General features: G+C 41.4%; 2 protein-coding genes across 4 annotated transcripts in view; one reads left to right on the top strand and one right to left on the bottom strand.

Annotated features, from left to right (window-relative positions):
• DYNC2H1 (dynein cytoplasmic 2 heavy chain 1) overlaps positions 1–4413 on the bottom strand; it is a 136267-nt gene extending 131854 nt beyond the window's left edge. For all 3 annotated transcript variants that reach the window (XM_052670901.1, XM_052670903.1, XM_052670904.1), the window contains exons 1-4: positions 4154–4413; positions 1595–1765; positions 903–1038; positions 395–513 (exon numbers count right to left, since the gene is read on the bottom strand). In XM_052670901.1, coding sequence (XP_052526861.1) covers positions 395–513; positions 903–1038; positions 1595–1765; positions 4154–4342 — 615 coding nt within the window. In that variant the 5' untranslated portion in view covers positions 4343–4413. The remainder of the gene's footprint in view (positions 1–394; positions 514–902; positions 1039–1594; positions 1766–4153) is intronic.
• Positions 4414–4540: 127 nt separating this feature from the next.
• DCUN1D5 (defective in cullin neddylation 1 domain containing 5) lies at positions 4541–21057 on the top strand. Its single transcript, XM_052670980.1, has 8 exons — positions 4541–4898; positions 7680–7771; positions 9836–9906; positions 10096–10187; positions 15827–15935; positions 16028–16132; positions 16947–17049; positions 17819–21057. The coding sequence occupies exons 1-8, from the start codon at positions 4819–4821 to the stop codon at positions 17872–17874; spliced, it is 708 nt and encodes a 235-aa protein (XP_052526940.1). The 5' UTR covers positions 4541–4818; the 3' UTR covers positions 17875–21057.
• Positions 21058–22629: the final 1572 nt, after the last annotated feature.

Below are 22629 nucleotides of genomic sequence, written 5' to 3'. Positions count from 1 at the left end.
AAAAACATTAAATATTAGTTTAAGCTTATTCATGTAAGGAACAATTTGATAACAGCAGCTCAGTTCAACCAAGTGCTCTCCAGGTGACTAAAATTTTGCACAATACAATCAGTTAGCATGAACAAACTGTAGCATTCTTATATCTCCATAGCAGCTGTTAGGATTTAACTGTCAGATCTCCTCCCTGTTAACTTTGGGCATTCCCCTGCACCACTGTCACTTGGTACTACATAAATGACATTTTAAGTCAAGTTTTTTGCCTAAGAAAAATTAACTAAATAGCCATATTGTCATATCTTTGAACAAATTATAATATGCACTGCCTTGCGTTTCATAAGATCTCTTTTCAACTATGTCTAAAAATATATCACTGATTATATAAAAGAGAATATACTTTTGCAAGGTCTTCAAATAGGTCTTTGAAATGAGAAGCTCTCTCTTTACCACGCAATTTATTTCCATGCTGAGCACATTCTTTCCAGAACTGAAATTCATCTGTTGGTGTAAGGATAGCTGCAGATAAGAACAGAGTGTGTTTAAATATAGAATAAATGAATGTTCACTAAATACTGTCAATCAGAATATACTTATAAAGTAAATTTTTGCCTTAGAATTCCCTGATTACCCTTCAACTTCTGATTCAAATGAAATGCAGCATCAAGTTCATACCAAGAGACCAGAGCTGACCACCACCAGTTCCAAACTACAGATGACAAGATGCTGCACAATTCTGCAGGCACTGGGATTATGAAGACTGAAAATTCAGTCTATCAGTGATTTACTCCCAATTTGAAGTCAGCTGCATTTATTATAGCAATATAATTAATAATGTTGATTACTACAAAATTAGTGGTATTAATAGCATGATAATTAATTATAAAAAGCATAGTTGCCAAACAAACCTTGCACATCATCTTCAGTGAATTCTGTTCCTGTACAATTAGGATCTGATCTTCTGAGCACAGTACTCAAACCTGCTTCGAGCTCGCTTAGAAGTTTCTGGAGTTTGGGATCCAATGTTTTACTCCATTTTTCATCCTACAATAAAAATGTCACAAGATGTGACTCGGAAGAATTACTGCTATTTCCCCTTAATCAAAATAGAATCATAGAATCGTGGAATTACTCAGGTTAGAAAAGGCCTCACAGATCGTCAATCCAACTGCAACCTAACCATACCACCCCAACTCTAACAACCCTCTGCTAAATCATGTCCCAGAGCACCACATCCAAACAGTTTTTAAACACATCCAAGGATGGCCACTCAGCTGCCCACATAATGAGACACTACAATTAATGTCAAGGAACGGCATCTTCTGTTTCTGCCCCCAGCTACAGTAAACAAAGTCCTGTGGATTCCACATTTCTAGTCAGGCACACACATGACCAGAAAGAATCTTCCCATTACCCAGAGTGCTATGGCAAAAGTGTCTTTTTTTAACTCAGAAATTAGAACTATCTTTCATTACTCAACCTCTTAAAATATATAAATATCTTACATTCAAAAATACATGTCAGAATAGTTAAGATATGCTGTGGATTTCTGATTTTTCAATTTAAATCTACAGACTGTTTAAATCAGTATATTTTTCACCTTTAGCAATACCGGTGCAAAAACTTGTCTAACAGCTTGATAAAGGCTGTTAATTGGTGAATCCAGCATAGATGACACAAGGATATTACTGTGAAGATTATCTTCTGTAATTACATCAGGTCGCAGCTTGAAGAACACCAGCACATTATTCTTTGAATGAGTAGTTTCAATCTGTAATAGTGAAAGGAAAAAAAGCACACAGACAAAAAAAAAACAGCATTTGTTTAGAAAACTCTCCCTGACTGCATGTTATATTAGATTACTCTTTAAATAAATGTTTTACATCAAGGAAAATAACATAAAATACCACATTATTCCACACAGGTTCTGATAAAGAGAATCACAGAATGGCCAGGGTTGGAAGGGACCTCAAGGATCATGTATCTCCAAATCCCTGCCACATGCAGGGCCACCAACCTCCCCATTTAATACCAGACCACACTGCCCAGCGCCCCATCCAACCTGGCCTTCAACACCTCCAGGGTCGGGGTATCCACAACCTCTCTGGGCAGCCTGTTCCAGCACCTGGTACTGCTGGTCCTGTTCAGGTACCATAACACCCTGGTAGTATTTAATTTGCACAGAAAATCAAAATTTTTATTATAGTCCTACCTGAGTTGGCAAGAACGTGAAATGTAAATTCCAACACTTTTTCATCATAAAATATCCACAAATACCTATTTTTCATTTTGAAAGCTTCACTTACCATTTTCTATGGGCAAAATAGAAACTCACTCTCATTTGTGTGTAGAGAAGATTGAGCAAGAAGGATTTAAACCCTTTTTTTTTTTTTTTTTTGGTCACATTTTTACACTGCATAACTTTGAAAACACTGTTCTAAATACTCAGTATTGACTGCTCAAGTCTGCAGTTATAGAATTCTACTGTAATTTATGAATCATTCAAATAAAGAGAAAGACATGCCTCTTCATCAGTAAAGTCATTAAGTTGTTCCACAGCTCTTGTCACTTTCACATTTCCACTTATGGTCGCAATTCTAAACATTACCTCAAAATATGTACTGAAATCTGTGGCAAAAAAGAATCCATAAAACAAAAGAATGTTCTTAAACATTTAATGCACTGGGCTTGACAGTCTGCACCACCTGATGTGGTGAAGAACTCATTGAGAACAGTCCTATGGACAGAGACTCGGGGGTCCTGGTGTAGGAGAAGCTGGACATGAGCCAGAGCCAGCAGTGTGCTCCTGCAGCATGGAAGGCCAACTGTATCCTGGGCTGCATCAACGGAGGGGTGGCCGTCTCCTACCTGGGACAAGAAGGTGATGGTTCCCTCTACTCTGCCTTCATGAGGCTCCACTTGGAGTCCTGCATCCAGGCCTGGGACGCCCAGCTCAGGAAAGAGGGAGCTGTTGATCAGGTCCAGAGGAGGGCCAAGAAGATGACTAGAGAATCGTCCTCTTAGGAGGAAAGGCTGCAGGAGCTGGGCTTGTTCAGCCTACAAAAGAGAATGCTCTGGGGAAACCGCATTATGGCCTTCCAGGACTTGAGCGGAGCTCAACAGAAACAGAAAGGAGACTGGCTTTTTACATGGTCTGCCATCAACAGGTTAAGGCAAATGGCTTTGAACTAAAAAGAGAGGAGATTTAGATCAGAACTTAGGTGGAAATTTTTACATTTGGAGAGTGATGAGGCCGCAGCACAAGCTGCCCAGAGAAGCTGTAGCGCCCTATCCCCAGAGGGGCTTGAGGCTAGGTTGGATGGGACACTGGACAGCCTGACCTGGTGGGTGGCAACGTGCCTATGGCAGGGAGTTGTAAACGGGACGCTATTTGAGGTTCCTTCCTTCCAGCCCAAAGCACTGTATGATTCTACATAGATCCCAGCCCATGAGTTCACAGCTCACAGCGCTACCCATCAGTGCACCAAGAGCCGCACCGACACATCGGGCACTGCAGCCCACCGGCACAACAGCACGAGAGGCCACACAAACCCCGCTTTGCCCCTAGCTGCCACCGCTCTTCACAGAATCACAGAATCACAGAATTGTAGGGGTTGGAAGGGACCTCCAGGGATCATCGAGTCCAAACCCCCGGCCAAAGCAGGTTCCCTACAGCAGGTCACACAGGTAGGCATCCAGGCAGGTCTGGAACATCTCCAGAGAAGGAGACTCCACCACCTCCCTGGGCAGCCTGTTCCAGTGCTCCGTCACCTCACTGTAAAGAAGTTCTTGCGCACACTTGTGCAGAACTTCCTATGCTGCAGTTTCCAGCCGTTTCCCCTTGTCCTGTCTCCACTCACCACTGAAAAGAGTCCGGCCTCGCCATTCTGCCCCCCACACCTTAGATATTTATAGACCTGGATCAGGTCCCCTCTCAGTCTTCTTTTCTCAAGGCTGAACAGACCCAGTTCACTCAGCCTTTCCTCTTCAGCTCGCTGGCCGCACACCGACCCCGCAGCGCCGGGACGAGGCGCTCAGTAGGGCGTCGCACACCGCCAAACCTCGTTCCGCTCACGGCAGCCCGCCGAGCGGGCTCGCCACACGGCGCACACACACACGGCGGCCCGGGCCGCCGAGGGCAGGCGGCGCACGGCCGTACCTTGTTGGAGGCGCTGAGCCCGTCGCCCGAGCGCTGCACGACCAGCAGGAACTCGCTGCCGTCGTCGAGGAAACCGCTCAGCTCGGGTCGGGCGCGGAGGGCGGCGGGAGCCGCGGCCGGGTCCAGCCCGAAGTAGTTCGCGGCCGTGGCCGAGATGAAGCGCTTCCTCGGGTCCGCCTCCGCGGCCATGACTCCGGAGCCCGCAGCCGTCCCGGCGTCGCCGGGCCCCGTTTCTATGGCGACCGCAAATGGCGGCCGTCCCCGAGAGGAGGGAAGCGCGCGGCCGGCACCGCCCCTCCCCCGTGGGCGCGGTCTCCGCGGACGCCCCGCCCCGCCGCGGCGCTGTCACTTCCGTGTCCGCGCCGTCTGCGTCCGGGTCGCCGCCGTTCCCTCCGCAGCCGCTGCCGCCCGGTTCCCCGTTCCCGCCCCGGGCGCGAAGCTCACTGCTCGGACCGGCGCGGCGGCGGCGGGGCCCGGCCTGGCCCGGCCCGGCCCGACCCAACTAGAACCGGCCGAGCCCAGCGGGGCGGGGACCAGCAGCAGTGGGGTGAGACGGGGCCGCTCTCGCCTCCGCTCTCGCCCGACAGCAGCGGCAGGAGCGCTGAGCCCGGGGGGCCCAGGCGGCGAGCCCCGGCACTGGGGCGGCCCCCGGCCGGAGCAGAACGATGCCGGTGAAGAAGAAGAGAAAATCCTCGGGGCCGGCGGCGGCGGACGAGACCGGCCTCAAGAAGTGTAAACTCGGCAGGTAGCGTCTGCGGCCAGCGGGCCGGGCCTCCGGCGGCTGTTGCCAGTTGCGGGTCTCGCGCGGGTAGGCGGGCGGGGAGCGGGGATCGCCCCCCCCCCCCCCCCGCCCGTCTGCCCGGCCGCGGCGGTGCTGGCGGCGGCCGCTGAGAGCCTCAGGAGGAGCGCTGCGGAGCTGCTCGTGTCCCGTGCGGGCTTTGCTTGCTGCTGTAGCGTAGGGTTCGAGTGCAGCCTGTCTTCTGCCTCTCCCTGAGCTCGCGCCTGCAGCGGGCGGCTCTCCTCTTTCGTGCCGTTGGCTGTAGTCGGAGGGCCGGCGCTGAAATGGTCAGTGTGCCCCTAAGCAAAATCGGGAACGGTTTCATTAATAAAGGCAGGTAATAAAACCCGTTACAGTGGGTTCCCTGCAATAGGTTGCACAGGAAAGCACCCGGCTGGAAGGAGACTCCCCAGTCTCTATGGGCAGCCCGTTCCAGTGCTCTGTCACACTGGCAGTAAAGAAGTTCTTCCTCATGTTTGTACCCAACTTCCTGTGTTCCAGGCTTTGCCTGTTGCTCCTAGTTCTGTTGCTGCATGTTGCTGGATAGAGCCTAGTCCTATCGACTTGAGCCTTGTACTCTAGCTATTTATAAACAGTGATTGTACTTTAGATGTTTATCAACAGTGATAAGATCCTCGTCAGTCTCCTCCAGGCTCAGCAGCCCCAGGTCTCTCAGCCTTTCCTCATGCTGGAGATGCTCCAGGCCCCTCATCATCTTTGTGGCCTTCTGCTGGACTCGAGTTCCATGTCTTTCTTGAACTGAGGAGCCCAGAACTGTACAGTATTCCAGATGTGATCTCACTGTCCAGATCCAAAAGAGTTTTGTTGATTGACATGCATAAAGAGGACACTTAAGCCATGGTGCCTGAAAATGGCCATTAGAATGCTACAGCGTAGCAGCAGGAGCATCCCATGTGGCTTTCTGTAAGAAACCGCAGGCGTTCTCTATCTCTGAGAACTTTCCAAGCATAATAGTAATGTAGCAGTTACAATAAACATCCTGAAGACATTAGAATACAACAGACTTATGAAATCAGTGCTACGGGAATGGCTTTTGCGAGAAATTGCGGCCTAGGCTCTTCCTCTTAGGTTGACCAAACTTGAACTTAGAGCAGAAGCACCTCAGCTTCTATTTTGTTACGACTATTTACTGTGGGTAACTGCTCCAGAGGCCGCTTATTGCGGGTGCTGATGATCTTTTATTTTCAGTCTGAACTTATTCAGAGCCACTACTTAATAACCGTTCTGCTAACATTATAATGGAATCATAAAACAGCCTGAGTTGGAAGGGATAGTTGAGTCATGCTTTATGTAGTGCTTCTTTCTCGTGGTTCCACCTCTTAGAGCATTCAGAGTGAGAATTTCTTTTCTGATGCTTTACTTTGTGAAGCAGTCTAAATTCTTCTGGTTTGTATGACAGATTTTCAGTTTCCTTGCCTATCATAGCCATTCTCTGCAGCTGTTCCAGTTTCAGTTCTTGAACACTGATAACCAAAAATGAATATTTGTATTAGCTGGTCACAAAATGGTGAAGATAGGAACATTTCTAATGGAGTGTTTAAATGCAGCAATATATTGCTGATATTATTTAATGAAACATCTATATGTCTATAGAAATAGCTATACGCTAACATGACTGAAACCAACACACAGTAGTATGGCTCTTCCTTCCTAGTGACTAGTGTTGTTAAGGGCCTTTGGCTATTTGTGTTGTATACCTTTTTCTCCCAGGGAAGCTTAAAGCAATATGTAGGAGCTGAAATTGACCAGCACCTTTAGAATTGAACCATTCTTTTTTTGTTTGACATTTTTATTTTTAAAATGGCAGTCTTGGTATGAGAGGATTTAAAATTATGCAGCTCCAACTACTTTCACCTAGTTCTTAGAAGTAATCATAGCACATTCTAGAAGTACTCTGTTTGAGAGGAGAATGCTTTGTAAAGGTGCTTCTTACTGAATAAAGATGTTTTCATGTAGTCATGTTTTTACTGGAAACAATCAGTTATGTTGTGCATTCTTTTGTGGAATGCTAAGGTACAAAAATTGGCTTCCTAGATGAAAAGGATATTGTGGCACATAAGGAAGGTAATGTAGGGAGTGGGAGCTGCTTGTGCACAGCTGTTTGGGTCTTTCCATAGGCTGTATAATACTATTCTTGTATGTGCACCAAACAGCCATAGAACTTAGAGATTTAGTTACATGCTTAATATAAACAAGCTGACCGAGTTTTCTTCCCAAATTTGGGTGCCTAAATATAAATAGCCTGACTTTTAAATATGTCAAACTGCAGCTCCTGATGACCTAAATTGGATCTGTGCATATTCAGCACCCTTGATTGAAGATCATGCTGTTTATTAGAGACCAACATTAAAGTCTTACATATATTTGTGTGTGTGTGTATGTGTGTCTGTGAGTAGCTAAGGCATTTGAGTTACTAAGAGGTGACGTTTTGAACACCTGCATGTGGATTTTTGGTTTAACATCTATCAGGTAGCAGTATTTCAGCATATCAGTAAAAGTCATAGTTGGAATAAATCAGGCTAAGGTAAGGTTGTTTTCCGAGGTAATTCCTTGTTCCAGTGAGTGTTGAAATAGGACGGCTGACAATTGCCTCTTAAATTCAGCTTTTTTGTGTATATTGACTTCATTAAACAGTTGGCTTAATTTGAAGTAAAAAATAAACACAATGTAACTGGTTTCCCATTTCTCATATTAAAATAACACTTCTTGTCCTTCTGTTTCTATAAGCTATTGCAGGTCACAAGCATCTGGTAAAGTAATAAGCGGAGAGGAACATTTTTCAAGCAAGAAGTGCCTAGCATGGTTTCATGAATATGCAGGTAATATGCAGTATATTCATATTTAAAATGGCATGGCTTTGTTTAAAACAAATAAATACATCAGATATTATTTGCATTTTTGCTTTGTGTCCTCATGGAGACGTAAGTATGTCCATATACCCTTGAATTCATATGGCTTTTGCTAACACATTCTCAGGGTTTGTCTTCTTGTTTTTCTCTTCTTCCTCTACGCTTCATAATTTTACATGGCATTTGTCAAAATAAAATGACTGATGTTGCATGGTATGCAGTGTTGAACTGAGGGATTCTGCTGCTCATTAGGAAAGGACAAGTAGAAGTTGGGACCATGAGCATTTAGATAGAAATTTATTTCTCCAGTGATCTTGTTTGTAATCAAATTGGAATGATAATAAAATAATAATTAATGATCTAAGCTCCATGTTTTCATATTTCAGAAAAAGGTTGATAGATGTTTATACTGGTTCTGCTGAGAATCTATCCTAACACGTTTTATGTCATAAATAACTAAGGTTTTGTTCACAAGAGCTGGAAGTACCCTCTTGTGAATAAATTAACTCACTACCCAAGTAGTAGTTGCCTTGAGAAAATGTCTAATGTATATTGCAGCACTCACTGAACAATTATAATTAGTAAATAAACTGCAGTATGATTAGAAATTCTGCATCTGTAAACTATGATCAGTTTCTTTTCTTACATAGTCACTAACTAAAGTCCATCTTGGCTAACTGGTAACTAAAATTCTTTATTGCCTCAGTTCTCAATATGAAATGAGCTGGTGTTTTATCTTACAGGGATTGGTTTGAGGCTATGATTCAAAACCAGTCCCTTACTGACAGTGTTTCCAGAGTAATGAACTACTCTTGATTCTAGTAATCTGCATTCTCAATTAGATTTGAGCTGTACTGTTTTGAAGTCTTTCCTGTGGAAAATTTCCTCTCTGTTCTGTTTATTTTCTTCTTACAATACAAGTAACTCAAGTGCCTTTAATCTTTTAAGGCTTATATATTTTATTGTTGTTCAATCAAGAATTCATTGTAGGGAGTCATAATTGTTAGTTAACCAGTAATCTAAATATGCCATATCTTGTATCTCTTCATAATTTAAACAGAGAAACAGAACAGCTTTTTTTCTTTTTCTTTTTTAAAGTAGCAACATTTCTCAAACATTCTGTGATATTTTGTTCTTGAGCACACAGCCTTTGCCGTTTACATGGGCTCATGTTCACTAAAGCAGTGTTAACATCAAGATCTCAAATGTGTACAAAACAGCATGTCAGAAAGCCCCCTGATAATATTGGGTTGCCTGGAAGTTTTTGGAACAGGCTTAGCAGAAATAGCTGAAACCAGAGGGACTCAGGGAAACAATCCATTTTGCAGTGTCCGTATATGCTCTCTAAATACAATCTATTGCTGCTTTTTTAGGCATTCTTTGTGTTATAAGTGAAAGCTAACAGCATAATATTAAGTGTTCTGATCTCAGTTCTTTTCATTGTAGCCAAGGCTTTTATTACTTTTTGCCCAGCATTTTTTTCAGATTTATTATACTGCTTTGATCATAAAGAGTTAATATTTATTATAAGAATCGTTATCTGCAATGTTAGAGCAAACCCATAATGGCAACAGGTAGGTCAGACAGATGTAGGTTTTTTTGTGCTGGTAAAATAACTATTTGGAGAACATTATTCATAGGGCAGAGGTGACATTTGCTGAGTTTAGCTGTGTCTGTGTGAAGCTCAGTGGATGCTTCTGAAAACCCACATAAGTGAAATAAAATAGTGGTACGCTGTTCTGGGAAGGCAATTCACAGCAGTTCTGCATGCCTTTTGCTTTTGGTCCTTACAGTTATGTCATTGACAAGCATTTCATACCTGTCTGCATGTTGCAGCTGATACAGTGGCTGTAATACAAAATCTAATTAATAAAGTAATGCGGTGTTCTTAAAGATAGCTTTTATATAAGCTATAAAACATTGTATAAGTATAAAACATTGTCTAATTCTACCTTGGAATGTGATAATTCAAATGTAATTTACATTCATTAAATGTTACTTCTATTTCATTTTGGTTTGTTTTTGGTTCCGAAGGTCCTGACGATGTTGTGGGGCCTGAAGGAATGGAAAAGTTCTGTGAAGACATTGGTGTCGAACCTGAAAATGTAGGTTTCTTTCACAATACTAATCACACTTTTACTGGATTAGACTTAGTTCCATGTACAGCTCTTCGTTTCAGTAAGCAGAGTTGCATATCTTGTTTGAATGTTTGGAGTTTTCTTCAAAAGAAGTCTAGAAATCAATTTTTTCTTACATACTAACTCCGTTTTTTTCCCCTTGTTTGTTTCCACCAGATTATTATGTTAGTTTTAGCCTGGAAGCTAGAGGCTGAAAGCATGGGATTTTTTACCAAGGAAGAATGGTTAAAGGGGATGACCTCATTACAGTAAGAGGGTTTTTGTTTGTTTTTTACATATCAAATTTGAACGTTCTATTAAATTTTTATACCTGTACCTTAATGAATCTTGCCCACTATTTCTTGTATGTTGGCAATAAGACACAGAAGCTCTTGGTTTTTAGGTCTGGTTTCAGTCACCAGCTGAAGTAGCTATTGTATTTCATCAGATTGGGAATCTGATGACTTCACAAAAAGTTTGTCTAATCTTAATCAGGTTTTGATGGCATGTTAAAATACCAGTTACCAGATACATGTTCAAGGACATCTCAGATCTGCTTCTATCTCAGCACTGGTATTCTGAGAAGCTGGTTACTGATATCCAAGCTTTAGAGATGAGGCCTATTTTTGATAATCTACTGTTTATTGTTATTATCTACTAGATACAGGTCAGAAGCCATTTTTAATTGCTTAAGTTGAATGATGCTTTTTCAGTTTATAAGTAGATTTCTCAAATCCTCCTGTGTGTAGGATTTTTTTATTTTTTATTTTTGTAAAATGCTAAAGAGATGCCTGTTTGTATAACTGTTAGCTTTTGGTGAGGTTAGGCTCAGCTGTTGTTTTGTTATTTATGAACCTTAGGATTCATTAATGTTTCAAGGGTGACTTGTTATGATACTGCATTCAGTTAAACTGTATTCATTTTTAGATGTACTGTAGTAAATAAGTATAAGTCAATTCTATAAGGAACTTAATTTTTATACCAACTAGAAGGCTTCAAAAATCAGCCAGTCTAGCTGATTGTGTGCACAAACATGCATGGCAACTCTTCAGAGCCAATACTGTAGACTTAATTTCTGTCTGTAATAATCTAGTGTAATTAAGAATTAAATCTTCATTTTAAGAATAGAGCTCATCATCCTGTAGATGTAATGTATTTAAGACAAAATACATATATTTTTTTATATACTTTTATGCATCTCTATATAAACAGACATAATTGAAGCACCTACCTAAGCCTAAAACAGTTACTTGGGGGGGAGCAAAACAGTGGTATAGCACCAGGTTGTAGGCTAAGCATCTGGTCAACCTGTGACACTCATATGAAAGAACTGAAGGCTCAATGGCTTAAAAAAACAGAAATCTGTAGACTTGTGTTCTTTGTGCTTTCTGGGAATGGGGGATCATAATAATGGACTCTATAGGGATCAAGGGACTCCAGGTTCTTGTTAAAGGTTTGACAGGAGTTTTGAAAGAGAAGGATTTACGCTATTAGAGCAGCAGGATCATTATATTCTTGCACAGCATTATTACAGTTTTACATGGAGAAATAACATTGCAAGTATTAAAAGCCCAGCATGTGTCCTAAGTCTGAACTGTACTACAGAATCTTTATTTCAAAATGCGTGGAACACCTTGTCACGTAATTGCATCGTCAGCATTGGGAGGAATTCAGGTCAAGACATCTAAATGTGTGGTTAATGTGCAACAGCTGGATTTCTTAAGCTCTTACTGCAGTTTCTCTAGATCTGGTGAATGCGCTGGAACGTAAGGTGGCATTCAGTGTACACCAAAGCCTGGTGTACTGGCCAGTTTGGTCAGCTGAATTACTCTTGTGGGTTGGTTGGCTAGAGCTCTATGAATGGCAGCACATAAAGCTGAAGACATCAAAATCTAAGCTCTTGGCTGCAATTAAATGCCAACATTTGAATGCCTGAATCTTGAAGTAGCATTCTTCATTTGCAGGATTATTTCTTTTAATCTGTGGTTTTGTGATACACTGATGAAATTTGTTCTTACAGAGAAGAGGAGAAAAATAGCTATGTGTTATGGTATTTACTGTCAAAATTAAGGTGGATCATGCATTAAATGGAAGTTGATCATACTTAAGTTATGGAAGTAAGGATTCTAGTATGTCATGTTGGTAGGGTGGTCCATGACATTTTCATATATATGAAATCTGGTTCCCTGAATCTACACTAATCATCTGAATGTCTGAAACTCTTCTCATTGTCAGCAGAGCGCCTCAGCTGCACAACTTATTTCAGCTCTTTCAGATGCCTTGTTAGGATGAAATGAATAGCCCTTAGCAAGTGACTGCTTACTTACATTTTGCTTTCAAGTCTTTGGAGACTGAATAACTCGAGCATTGAACTCTAGGTATATGACAAATAGTGGAGAAGGAGATTTGTGTGTTTGTCAGCTATGGGCTCCACATACCCACAAAGTAAAACATCTAGTTGCAATATGAAGGCTGTCACTGCACTTGCTGTTAATAAAGGACTGTCTTAGCACTTTTTTTTTTTTTTTTTTTTTTAATATGAAAACTTGATTCCCATTGATCTCAGTCATCTTCATGATGCAGACACAGAAACAGCTGTGTTTATAAAAGAGTGGTTTGGAAACTACTTAGTGTACCAGTGTGAACAGAATCACTGAGTGAGTGTGGAAGTGGCTTTAAATGCTATGTCCCTGTATCAGACCTCAGAGCAGTGTCTGAATGTGATTGATTAAACTGCTCAGTTTTAAATAGGTTGACAGTAGCTCCGCAGTAGCATCTTGAGATGTAGCGCGCTTTCATTTATTCCTTAATTTTTTTTTTAAGGAAATTACTTTTGTGTTACAGTACGTATGAGCGAATCATGGAATGGATTGCATTGGAAGGAACGTTAAAGAACACGTAGATCCAACTCCCCTGCTGTGGGCAGTTCTGCCACCTGCTAGATCAGGCTGCCCAGGGCCCCGTCCAACCACGCCTTGAACATCTCCAGGGATGGGGCACCCATAATGTCTCTGAGAATGTTGTGCCAGTGCTTCACCTCTCTCTGAGTAAAGAATTTCTTCCTAACATCTAACCAAAATCTCCCCTCTTCAAGTTTTGAACTGTTATCCCTGTATTCCATGATAAAGAGTTCCTGCCCCATTTACTCTGCAAGCCACTTGTGAGTATCGGAAGGCCTCTATAGTGTATCCTCAGAACTTCTCTAGGCTAAATAACCCCAGTAACACCAGCTCTCAGCCTGTCTTCATCGGAGAGGTGTTCCAGCCCTCTAAGCATCCTCGTGACCTTCCTCTGGACCTCCTCTAGCGAGTCTGTGTCCTTGTGCTGGGGGCCCCACTTGTGATACTGCAGGTGGGGGCTCACAAGAGCGAAGTGGAGGGGTAGGGTCACCTCCCTTGGTCTACTGGCTGTGCTTCTTTTGATGAAGCTGTGGTATGGCCTTCTGAGCTGCAGACACACATTGCCGGCTCTTGCTGAGCTTTTCATCAACCAACATCCTGAAGCCCTTCTCATCAGTGCTGCTCTCAATCTGTTTTCTGCCCAGCCTGAGTTTGTGCTTATGGATTGCCCCAACCTAGGTGCAAAACTGCATTTGATAGCGCTGAACTGCATGACGTTCACATGGGCATCTCTCCTCCAGCCTGTGCAGGTCTCTCTGTGTGGTGTCACTTTCCCTCAGCGTGTTGACAGCACCACTCAGTTTTGTGTCGTGGGCTGACTTGCTGTGAAGGCACGTTCAAACCCAGTGTCCATGTTGCTGACCAAGATGTCAGTTAGCACTGGTACCAGTACTGATTAATATTACCAATTACAGAATAGACAATAATAGCAGTTTCACTTTGTATTTACACTTATATTTGAGCAACTTTAACTAAGTGTTTTGTAGGAGACGTAGGTATGCTGACGTTTGTACGTATTTTATGATAAATAATCTCAGTTGAGTTTTAAGTTGTTTATTTTGTTAATAATATAAACATCTTAAGTTCTTATAATTTAAATACGGAACATAATTAGGTAATTGTTTATTTAGCACTAATCTTAGCTTGGACTTTGCCCTGCTTTACCTACATGCTGCTGGAGACAATAACAAAAGCGTTCCACTGAGCAAAAAGGCTTCACTAGCTGGAATCATTACATTTTTCTCATTGCAGCTGTTCTGGTAGAGACAGATCTGCATATGTGCTTGCATGGGCTAGCAGAACTGATGAACAGGAATATCAGCTGCAGGGAAAGTTCCCCATCAAGGTGCAACATCTTGGCAGTGTGCTGGAGGACTCCTGAAATGCCCGTTGCTGAGGGCTTCTGGTGCAAGTCCTTAAAGAATATGTTCTCTGAGAGGCAGGAGGCAGACGGGTACCCCAGAGGAAGTATTTATGCGTATATCTGTGTGTTTCTGAAAGTACTGCTTCTGTCAAACGGAGAACAGAAGAAGGTGGATTTTTTTAACCCAACACAGCTGTTATTTTTATAAAAATAAAATGTGATTATAATGTAACAACTGTTCTTTTAGAGTGAGCCTTTCCCACAGGATTTACACGAGTAAATTACATTCTCCAGTGCCAGTGTTGGTGAAGCTAACCAATTTTTTATTATGAAAGAAGTGATTGCTAGGTAAAGTACAGGAAGACTTTCCTTCCTGGGATTAGTAAGAGAGAGGGTTTTTACCAAAGGGTTTTCATACCAACTAACAGACTGGTAAATCCTTGCTCAACTTGTGAGTTTTCGGTTCAATAGCTACTGACTAGTCCAGGTGATACGGGCTTATCAGAGTTTGCGTTTATCAGTCATAAAACACTCCCAGACCTCAGTAAGTTTTGCTAAGCACCTGCTGAATCCTGCTACTCACACAGGTATGGACTTGGAAGTGTTTTTTAGTTTTTGGGCTTTTTTCCCAAAGGTGTATGGAACAGAATCCAGCTGTAAGTAAGGGCTGTATCACTTCAGTGCATGTTGAGTACTGTTGTCTACAAAGTTAAGAATGATTGAAAGGTAAGGAAATAATGAGTATGGCATGGAAGGACTTTTTTTAGAAGTATGGTTGATGGGTTTTTAAAAGGCTGATATTGCTGATACTTAAAAAAAAAATCTTGTTTACAGAACCTCAGCAGTCGTCAGCTGCAAATTTCTGAGCATGTCCAGTGTTCACATTACCTCCACAGCATTATGAATGCTGGAGGGGAGTTCTGCGGAGAGGGACCTGGGTGTCCAGGTGGACGACAGGTTGGCCACGAGCCAGCAGTGTGCCCTTGTGGCCAAGAGGGCCAATGGCATCCTGGGATGCATTAAAAAGAGCGTGGCCAGCAGGTCGAGGGAGGTGATCCTCCCCCTCTACTCTGCCCTGGTGAGGCCTCATCCGGAGTACTGCGTCCAGTTCTGGGCTCCCCAGTACAAAAAAGACAGGGATCTCTTGGAAAGAGTCCAGCGGAGGGCCACAAAGATGGTGAAGGGCCTGGAGCATCTCTCCTATGAAGAAAGGCTGAGTGAACTGGGTCTATTCAGCCTTGAGAAAAGGAGACTGAGAGGGGACCTGATCCAGGTCTATAAATATCTAAGGTGTGGGGGGCAGAATGGTGAGGCTGGAATCTTTTCAGTGGTGAGTGGAGACAGGACAAGGGGAAACGGCTGGAAACTGCAGCACAGGAAGTTCCGCACAAATGTGTGCAAGAACTTCTTTACAGTGAGGTGACGGAGCACTGGAACAGGCTGCCCAGGGAGGTGGTGGAGTCTCCTTCTCTGGAGATGTTCAAGACCTGCCTGGATGCCTACCTGTGTGACCTGCTGTAGTTCTGTGATTCTGTGATTTGCTGATTGCAGTTACTTTTATTTTTTTTTACTCTTCCTGGCATTTTTCATGGTCCAAATGTTTTGTTTTGAACTTCTAACACCATTTGTTCTCCTTTATTTTAAGGTGTGACTGTACAGAAAAGTTACAGAGTAAATTTGACTTCTTGCGGTCACAGTTGAATGACATCTCATCCTTTAAGAATATCTACAGATATGCCTTTGATTTTGCAAGGGTAAGGCTACTGGCATCTTAGAGAAGTTATAATTTTAGTTATTCAGTGAGTTTGTACTTCAGTGTTCTTGTGCTTTCTTTATGTAACTCTAGGACAAAGACCAGCGAAGTCTTGATATTGATACTGCAAAATCCATGTTAGCGCTTCTGCTTGGAAGAACTTGGCCACTGTTTTCAGTATTTTATCAGTACCTGGAGGTAGGCGTTTCCTTGAGTTTTAGAATGATAGAATGCTAGTTGGGCAGTTTCATGAGAGGATTTCAGGATTTGTGTTGTTTGGGTCAAGAATGTATCCAGGTTTCTCCTTTTCCCTTCCTCAGGCTCCTTCTGAAACAGTGATGTTCTTATATACATCACAGATCACTTTTCCTCTCTCCCCTTCTCCAATCGAAGGCAACAAAATTCCATCTTAATTAGGGCAATAAAGGTAAAATTAGTAGAGCCTGTCTCTTTAGCTACACATGTTAATTTCAAATCTGCCTTCTGTAGATAATGATGTGTAGGTACCTTAAGCTCTGACTGCCTCTGGAAGATTCTTCTTAGCCACAAGCAATTTAGTAGTGTAAATGTATATACACTGCTCAGCATACTAGGCTTGGGACATAAAATCAGTGATAAGTTGGAGGAAAGTATGTGTCCTTACAGTAATGCTACTTTACATCTTGGAGAAAAGATTCCTGCAGCTGTTCATTCTGGAAATGCACCTGTGCTAAGCATGCCTCACTTGAGAGCAAGATAAAAACAGGTTTTTGAGGCTTCAGAATACAGTGAACTTATTTCAGTTTTGCTCTGATCTTCTTTCAAGAAACTATTTTCTGTAATTTTAGAGCTATGGAATATGTGCTGCATAGTCTTCTAAAAACTGGAAAACCAAGGGAGAGAGTGGCTGTTGTTGCCCACTGAATTGTTTTTTAGGAACTGAGTGAAGATTACAAATGAGAGAAAACTGGAAAGAACGTGCAGCATTTTAATGTTGGCATTTTAATGTTTTGAAATTAAATTCTTTTCCTAGCAATCGAAGTATAGAGTCATGAACAAGGACCAGTGGTACAATGTGCTAGAGTTCAGCAGAACTGTCCATGCAGATCTTAGCAACTATGATGAAGATGGTGCATGTAAGTAATCGTAACATTTCATTTATTCAGCTATTATTGTTAGCATTTTTAATTGGCATAAAACATGAGTGCATTAAATAGCAGAAGCAGTACTTTGAAGGGAAAACTAATTATTTTCCAGAAACACATAGAAAACTGTCCTAACAGCCACTCGTTTCTGAACTGCAGGTACTAATTTTAGAAGCAAGTCTGTGGCATGACGATGTACCTAAGCCAACTTATATCCACTTAAGGATCTAGTAAAGCTGCTTACTACAGGAAAACACTATTTGCAAGCTAAACTGTAAATAGCAAACTCTTCTTTTACACTTACACGTAATGAATTCTAGTTAAATTATAAAGTAGCCTAGCTGCTGGTACTTGAGAAATGCTTTAGGGAGCTTGAAGTCTACACTTAGCTGATAGTCAGGCCTACTATAACTGAATTGCAGAGGTTATCCAATTTTATTCTGCGTTTCTAATTGTGTAATTCTGGAAGTTCCAGCAAGAAGGAGTCACTTGCCCCATTTTAGAATATACTCTGATGCTTTCCATTCAGTTCAGTACACCTATTATGTGTGTTAAGAATACCTTTTTTTGTAGTTCACTGTGTAGTGTTATTCATTCCACCCTTGGATTGAAGTGATTGTAGTCATCTCATGTCTTCATAAGTGTTTGGCTGTAAGGGTTAACGTGCATGTTGCCTAGGCTCAGTTTTAACCTCTGTATGTTAAGAGAAAATGTTTGAAAGACTGTGGTAGATATTACTCTGAGTTTCTTCCTTTTGCAGGGCCTGTACTTCTGGATGAGTTTGTCGAATGGCAGAAAGTTCGTCAAGCGTCATAGCAAGAATTCAAAAGAAAATGCAAGTTTTTTGGTGCCCGCCTGTACACAAACTAATGAGAAAAACATCGGATTGCATTTTCATTTTTATGAAAGACTTTACAGTAATTTTTTTCCTTTTCTAAGGAAGTTTTCTTGTTACATGTGATATGGGCATTTGAACCACACCTCTTCCGAGACTGAAAGTTGGAGTTCTTGTTTTGAGTCTTACATTTATAGCATTTCTTTCAGAACAATAAAGATTCAGATTTGTGACAAAGGCCTAAAAGTGAAGAATGTCCCTTGAATGTGAGTGTGGTGTCTATTTCTAGAACCAAATCTTTAAAATGATCTTTCTCAGAAGTGCCCTTTGTTATGATTTATTGAGACCTTAAAAATGCTTACCTGGCACTGTTGCTTGCTGGCGGTATGATTGTCTTGTGAAAGAAACGTTAGAAAGAGTGACTAATTATTTGAGCCCTGGGTGGGGGTGTGTTAATTTGAGTATTAAGTATTGGTCATGGGTTGTGCCACACTTTTCAGCTCCTTCTGGAGATAAAGGCCTTAAGCTCTGTTTCGTTCTGTTCTGTACTCACCCAGTGGCATGGCATTTAATGGCAGATGCTTTGTTAAGCAGAAAGGTGTGGAGCTCACGTGTGGCTGTGGATGCAGGGTAGCTGGAAACTAGTTACCTGTACTTCAGATGTCAAACAAAGGTACTCTGATACCGTACTGCAGCTCCAAATTTCTATTACAACTTAGACTTTGAGTTGCTTTGGATAAGAAGTGCAATTTATATATAAAAAGGGAAAGCTGGAAAGACCTGCCTTCAAGCTTTGCTTCTTTCGTGTTTTAGACTGGAAGCATTCACAGCATGACTTTCTTTTACCTCTCTTGAAGTTTTTCTGTGATGTAAGAAAGACTTGAATCATCTGTTTTTGACCCGTATGTAACAGGCCATTAATTTTTACCCTGTTATTCATGTGTTGAGAACAATAATTACTGTGATTGCCTGTTTAGGCAGTTTTTGTGACCAACTTTATTTAAAGGTTGTCACTCCACCTTTCTGCCAGGAATCTGAATGCCATCTTTGAGAAGAAACAGGATTTTAATGAGTAAATATAAGAAAACAAAATGGAAGGAGAGAATGAAGCATTTGTAACTTCTACTTCATTATATAATTATATTGTTTAGACTGTGATAATGCCACGAGACTCCAGATCAAGGCCTCATTGTGCCAAATACATCAACAGCTTGAAATGAGAATAGACAATGTAAGCTAGGCATGACTTGAAGATCTTTGCCTCAGGGAAATTACTTCTGTTTTGCACATCCCTTATTCAGACTAAGTGTGAGTTTTTCTATCATTAAGGAAAGCTTCATTCCCAAGACAGTGGATTGTTTTATTTTTATTTTTATTCAGTGGTGGGAGAAGAGTGGGAGGGAAGGGTGAAGAGAGGAAGAAATAGCAGTAGGAAGTGGAATAAAATAGAAGCGTGCCCATGCTCTCATTCTTTTAAAGGAACACCTGTGCTACTTGCCACTCTCTGAAGCTGCTTGCTGTTGGGGATGCAGACGATATTGTCAGTCAGTGGTGTTCCCTGGGCCTTTCCGCAAGTCACCTGATAGTGCAGCTGAGCCTTAGCGGTATGGTTCTGCCCAAGCCAAAAAAGCTTTGGAATGAAGAAGAAGCTGAGATACTGGCAGATCGCTGTGCTCATACAGTGGCTAGTGTCTGTGTGCATGCAGACCCGTGCACTGCAGCTGGTCTATTTTTCCACCTTTCTTAAGGAAAGTACTTAATTTCAGACCTTGCGAAGACTTCAGCAGTTCTCTTAAATAGGTTTCAGGTTGTCTGTTTGCGTTGCCGATGATTCTGATTTCTCCCATAACAGAGTGCCTTTTGTTTGGAAATTGCCCTTCCATACAGAAACTCAGTGCCAGAATGAGAGTAACTTCAAGAGTCCCAAAAACAGTGAATTGAATTTCTGAGGTGCACAGGATAAAGATACACCAATTAGATCTAGGGAAGTACTGCTGTATATTGAATCTCTGCAAGGGCACTGATTTTGAAATGACTCTAAAATTCACTTCAGTGACTCTTCTAGCTTAGTATATTTAGACCCAGTTATAACTGGAAAATTCTCTTTCCAGGAGTTTTGAAATACAGGTAGAAGTTGAACATTTTCTAGTGTGGTTGGGGGAAAAAATAAAGAAAAAGGAAAAAACCCACACTTTTTTAGGTAATTGCAAGCTGTTCTGAATTCAAGTTAAACCAGTTGGTCTTAGAGGCTGGTGTTAGTGTCTAACAGTAGGAGTGATGCATCTACCATCCAAGACAGTCAAGTACTTACAGTTAAGGTGTAAGATGCTGTGTGATGTATCATTTGTATCTCTGTTAAGGTTTTATCAGTATTCCTCTAATAAATCCACATTTCAGGGATTTATAACTTGGTTGTGTGCGTGATGGAAAATCATCAGTTACTGTAAAACTTTGACTGGGAATGAATGTATTTAAACGACTTAAAATCAATATAGTTTTTCAAATTTGAATAAAATAGGACTTTAAGTTATGTTTTTGTGCTCTAAACTGCAATCAGATTTATTGTTTAAATGTGAACTAATGGCTTGTACAGTTTCATTGTGAGCTGGTCACTTTTCCTAGCTGTCTTTTTTTTTTTTTTTTTTTTTTAATTAAATCACCTTACATCTTTCTGTGGATAAGTGCCAAAAGTTGTTTGTTTATTTTTTTTGTTCTGTTTTGTGCACATCCACAAGCCAAAACTGAGTTCAGCTGAATGCTTTCATTAACCTTCACATTTTAGTTTTGCTTTGCTTAGGTGCATTTTAATCTCTCAAATGAGGAAGTGACACCTTTTCTGCCGTATCTTATGATGAAAGTTCACAAGTGAAATATGCTGCCATAGCTATGACAAATAGTAAAAGCAAAGGTGAAATGTCTTCCACAACTAAATCACAGTGATGTCTATCTTGGTATTATAAACTTTGCTTTGGTCTCACTTTTAATTTCTTTACATTAATTCTCTTCACATAGCTAAATTTTTCTCAGTTCTTGAACAACAAAGTTTTGGGTTTTTAATCTGGAAGCACCCACCTGTTCATGGAAAAAGCCATACTGGTAGATTGGAATGTAATATTTCTTCTATGTAAAAATGTGATTTTGAATTAAACAGTCATGTATGTTTACTTATGTTCTTTAACTGTATCTGTACTTTTAATCACATTTATCTTTACTGTTTAACCATACAATTCTTTACTGATGGCTGTAATTTCACATTTCTATATAGTGGAACTTGAATTTTGCATTTAGATACAAATTTGGTACCGATTCACAGATTTTCCTTCCCCTCCCCTGAAGGGGACACTGTAGTCAATATTTTGGTTGTTAAGGTATTTTTTCCGATCTTTTGAAAGCTTTGAGCTGATACATTGATACTGACCACAAAAAAAAAAAAAAAAAAAAAAAAAAAAAAAAAAATCAAAAGGGACCATAAGTTTAATGTTTCTAATGTTTTGTTCATTATTCTTATAGCTGGTGAACAGTTCTTTCAATGCAATGTGTACAAAGTTGTACAGGTTTAGCTTTGTAGAGTATGACGAATAAAAGTGTTATGTAATAGGGCAGAACAAATCTTTTTTGTCATGCTGCCTTTTTTAGGTTTTTGTTTGTTTGTTTTGTGAGCGTATAACTGTTATTGATCACTGAAGGACTTACTTTCAGCAAAGTGGGTCAATTTTATTTCTAGCCTAAGTCTCAATGATTTCTTTACTACTGTGTGCTCCCACCAGTAACAGAACCTAATCTTAACTAAGAGCTATAGCAAACATCATCTTTGATCTCAGTCATGTTGGTAGTTGTTTACATAAGGCAGCAAACCTGGTAGTTAACTGTCCTGAATTATGCATTCAGTCAGCCTTATTTCAACACCTGTTGCAAAGCATATGAATGGGGAGAGATTCAAGCTTTTTCTTCCTCCTCCCTCATGTATTTGTTTTTGGGCAATTATGCATTTATGATTTGTGCCCATTACCAAGACAACAGACAGCGGGCACAAACTGGCACACAGGAGGTTCTCTCTGAACAGCAGGAGCTCTGCTGTGCTGTGCAGGTGACGGAGCGCTGGCACGGGCTGCCCAGAGGCTGTGGGATTTCCTCCTTGGAGATCTTCCATGTGGCCCTGGGCCCCCAGCTCTGGGTGTCCGCAATGAAGCAGGGCTTGGGCCTGAGGGACACCGGGATGCCTCCCATCCTCAACTCTCATGTGATTTATCTGGCTGTTTCTTAGAGTATTCTTCCATAGGGATTTTTAGAGCATATTACAAAAGGATGAAAGCCAGTGTCCGGCCGTGTGTGTGTGTGTGTGTGTGTGTGTTAGTGCCACTGTTTCCTTCACATACCCCTTGCTCCGTTACTTGGTGCTTTCTCATTATGGAGTTCCCGTGCCATTCCTGCCTTAGGACACCTTTTCTTCCTTGAGGATCATCTCTCTCTCTCTGACCTCAGGAAAGTCCACTTTGTTGTCTCTCCAGAGCCACTTCCATCCGCTTCTGACATTGAAGTCCCTCCCAAGTCAGAGGGATGTTTAAGTGCATGCAATCCAGGTATCTCATTTGTAGCTGGGAGAGATGGCAACACTTCCATTGCTTTTCTCTTTACCCTTTTCTTCTCTGTTGTACATTCTGCATTTCTTTTGCATGAATGCCTTTCTCTTTCCTAAAAGGAATTGCTCTTCAGTAGTAACTCACCATTATGACAAC

Source organism: Tympanuchus pallidicinctus, unplaced genomic scaffold, assembly GCF_026119805.1.
Source record: "Tympanuchus pallidicinctus isolate F22 unplaced genomic scaffold, pur_lepc_1.0 scaffold11, whole genome shotgun sequence".
Taxonomy (NCBI): Eukaryota; Metazoa; Chordata; class Aves; order Galliformes; family Phasianidae; genus Tympanuchus; species Tympanuchus pallidicinctus.
Note: the sequence above shows the minus strand (reverse complement) of the source record. Positions and strands in the feature narration are given on the sequence as shown.

Excerpts from the sequence above, each read along its gene's own strand:
- DCUN1D5 (XM_052670980.1), top strand. The coding sequence starts at position 4,819 with ATGCCGGTGAAGAAGAAGAGAAAATCCTCGGGGCCGGCGGCGGCGGAC. Across the intron at positions 9,907-10,095 it reads TTGGTGTCGAACCTGAAAAT|ATTATTATGTTAGTTTTAGC; the intron begins GTAGGTTTCTTT and ends TGTTTCCACCAG. Across the intron at positions 17,050-17,818 it reads CTATGATGAAGATGGTGCAT|GGCCTGTACTTCTGGATGAG; the intron begins GTAAGTAATCGT and ends TTCCTTTTGCAG.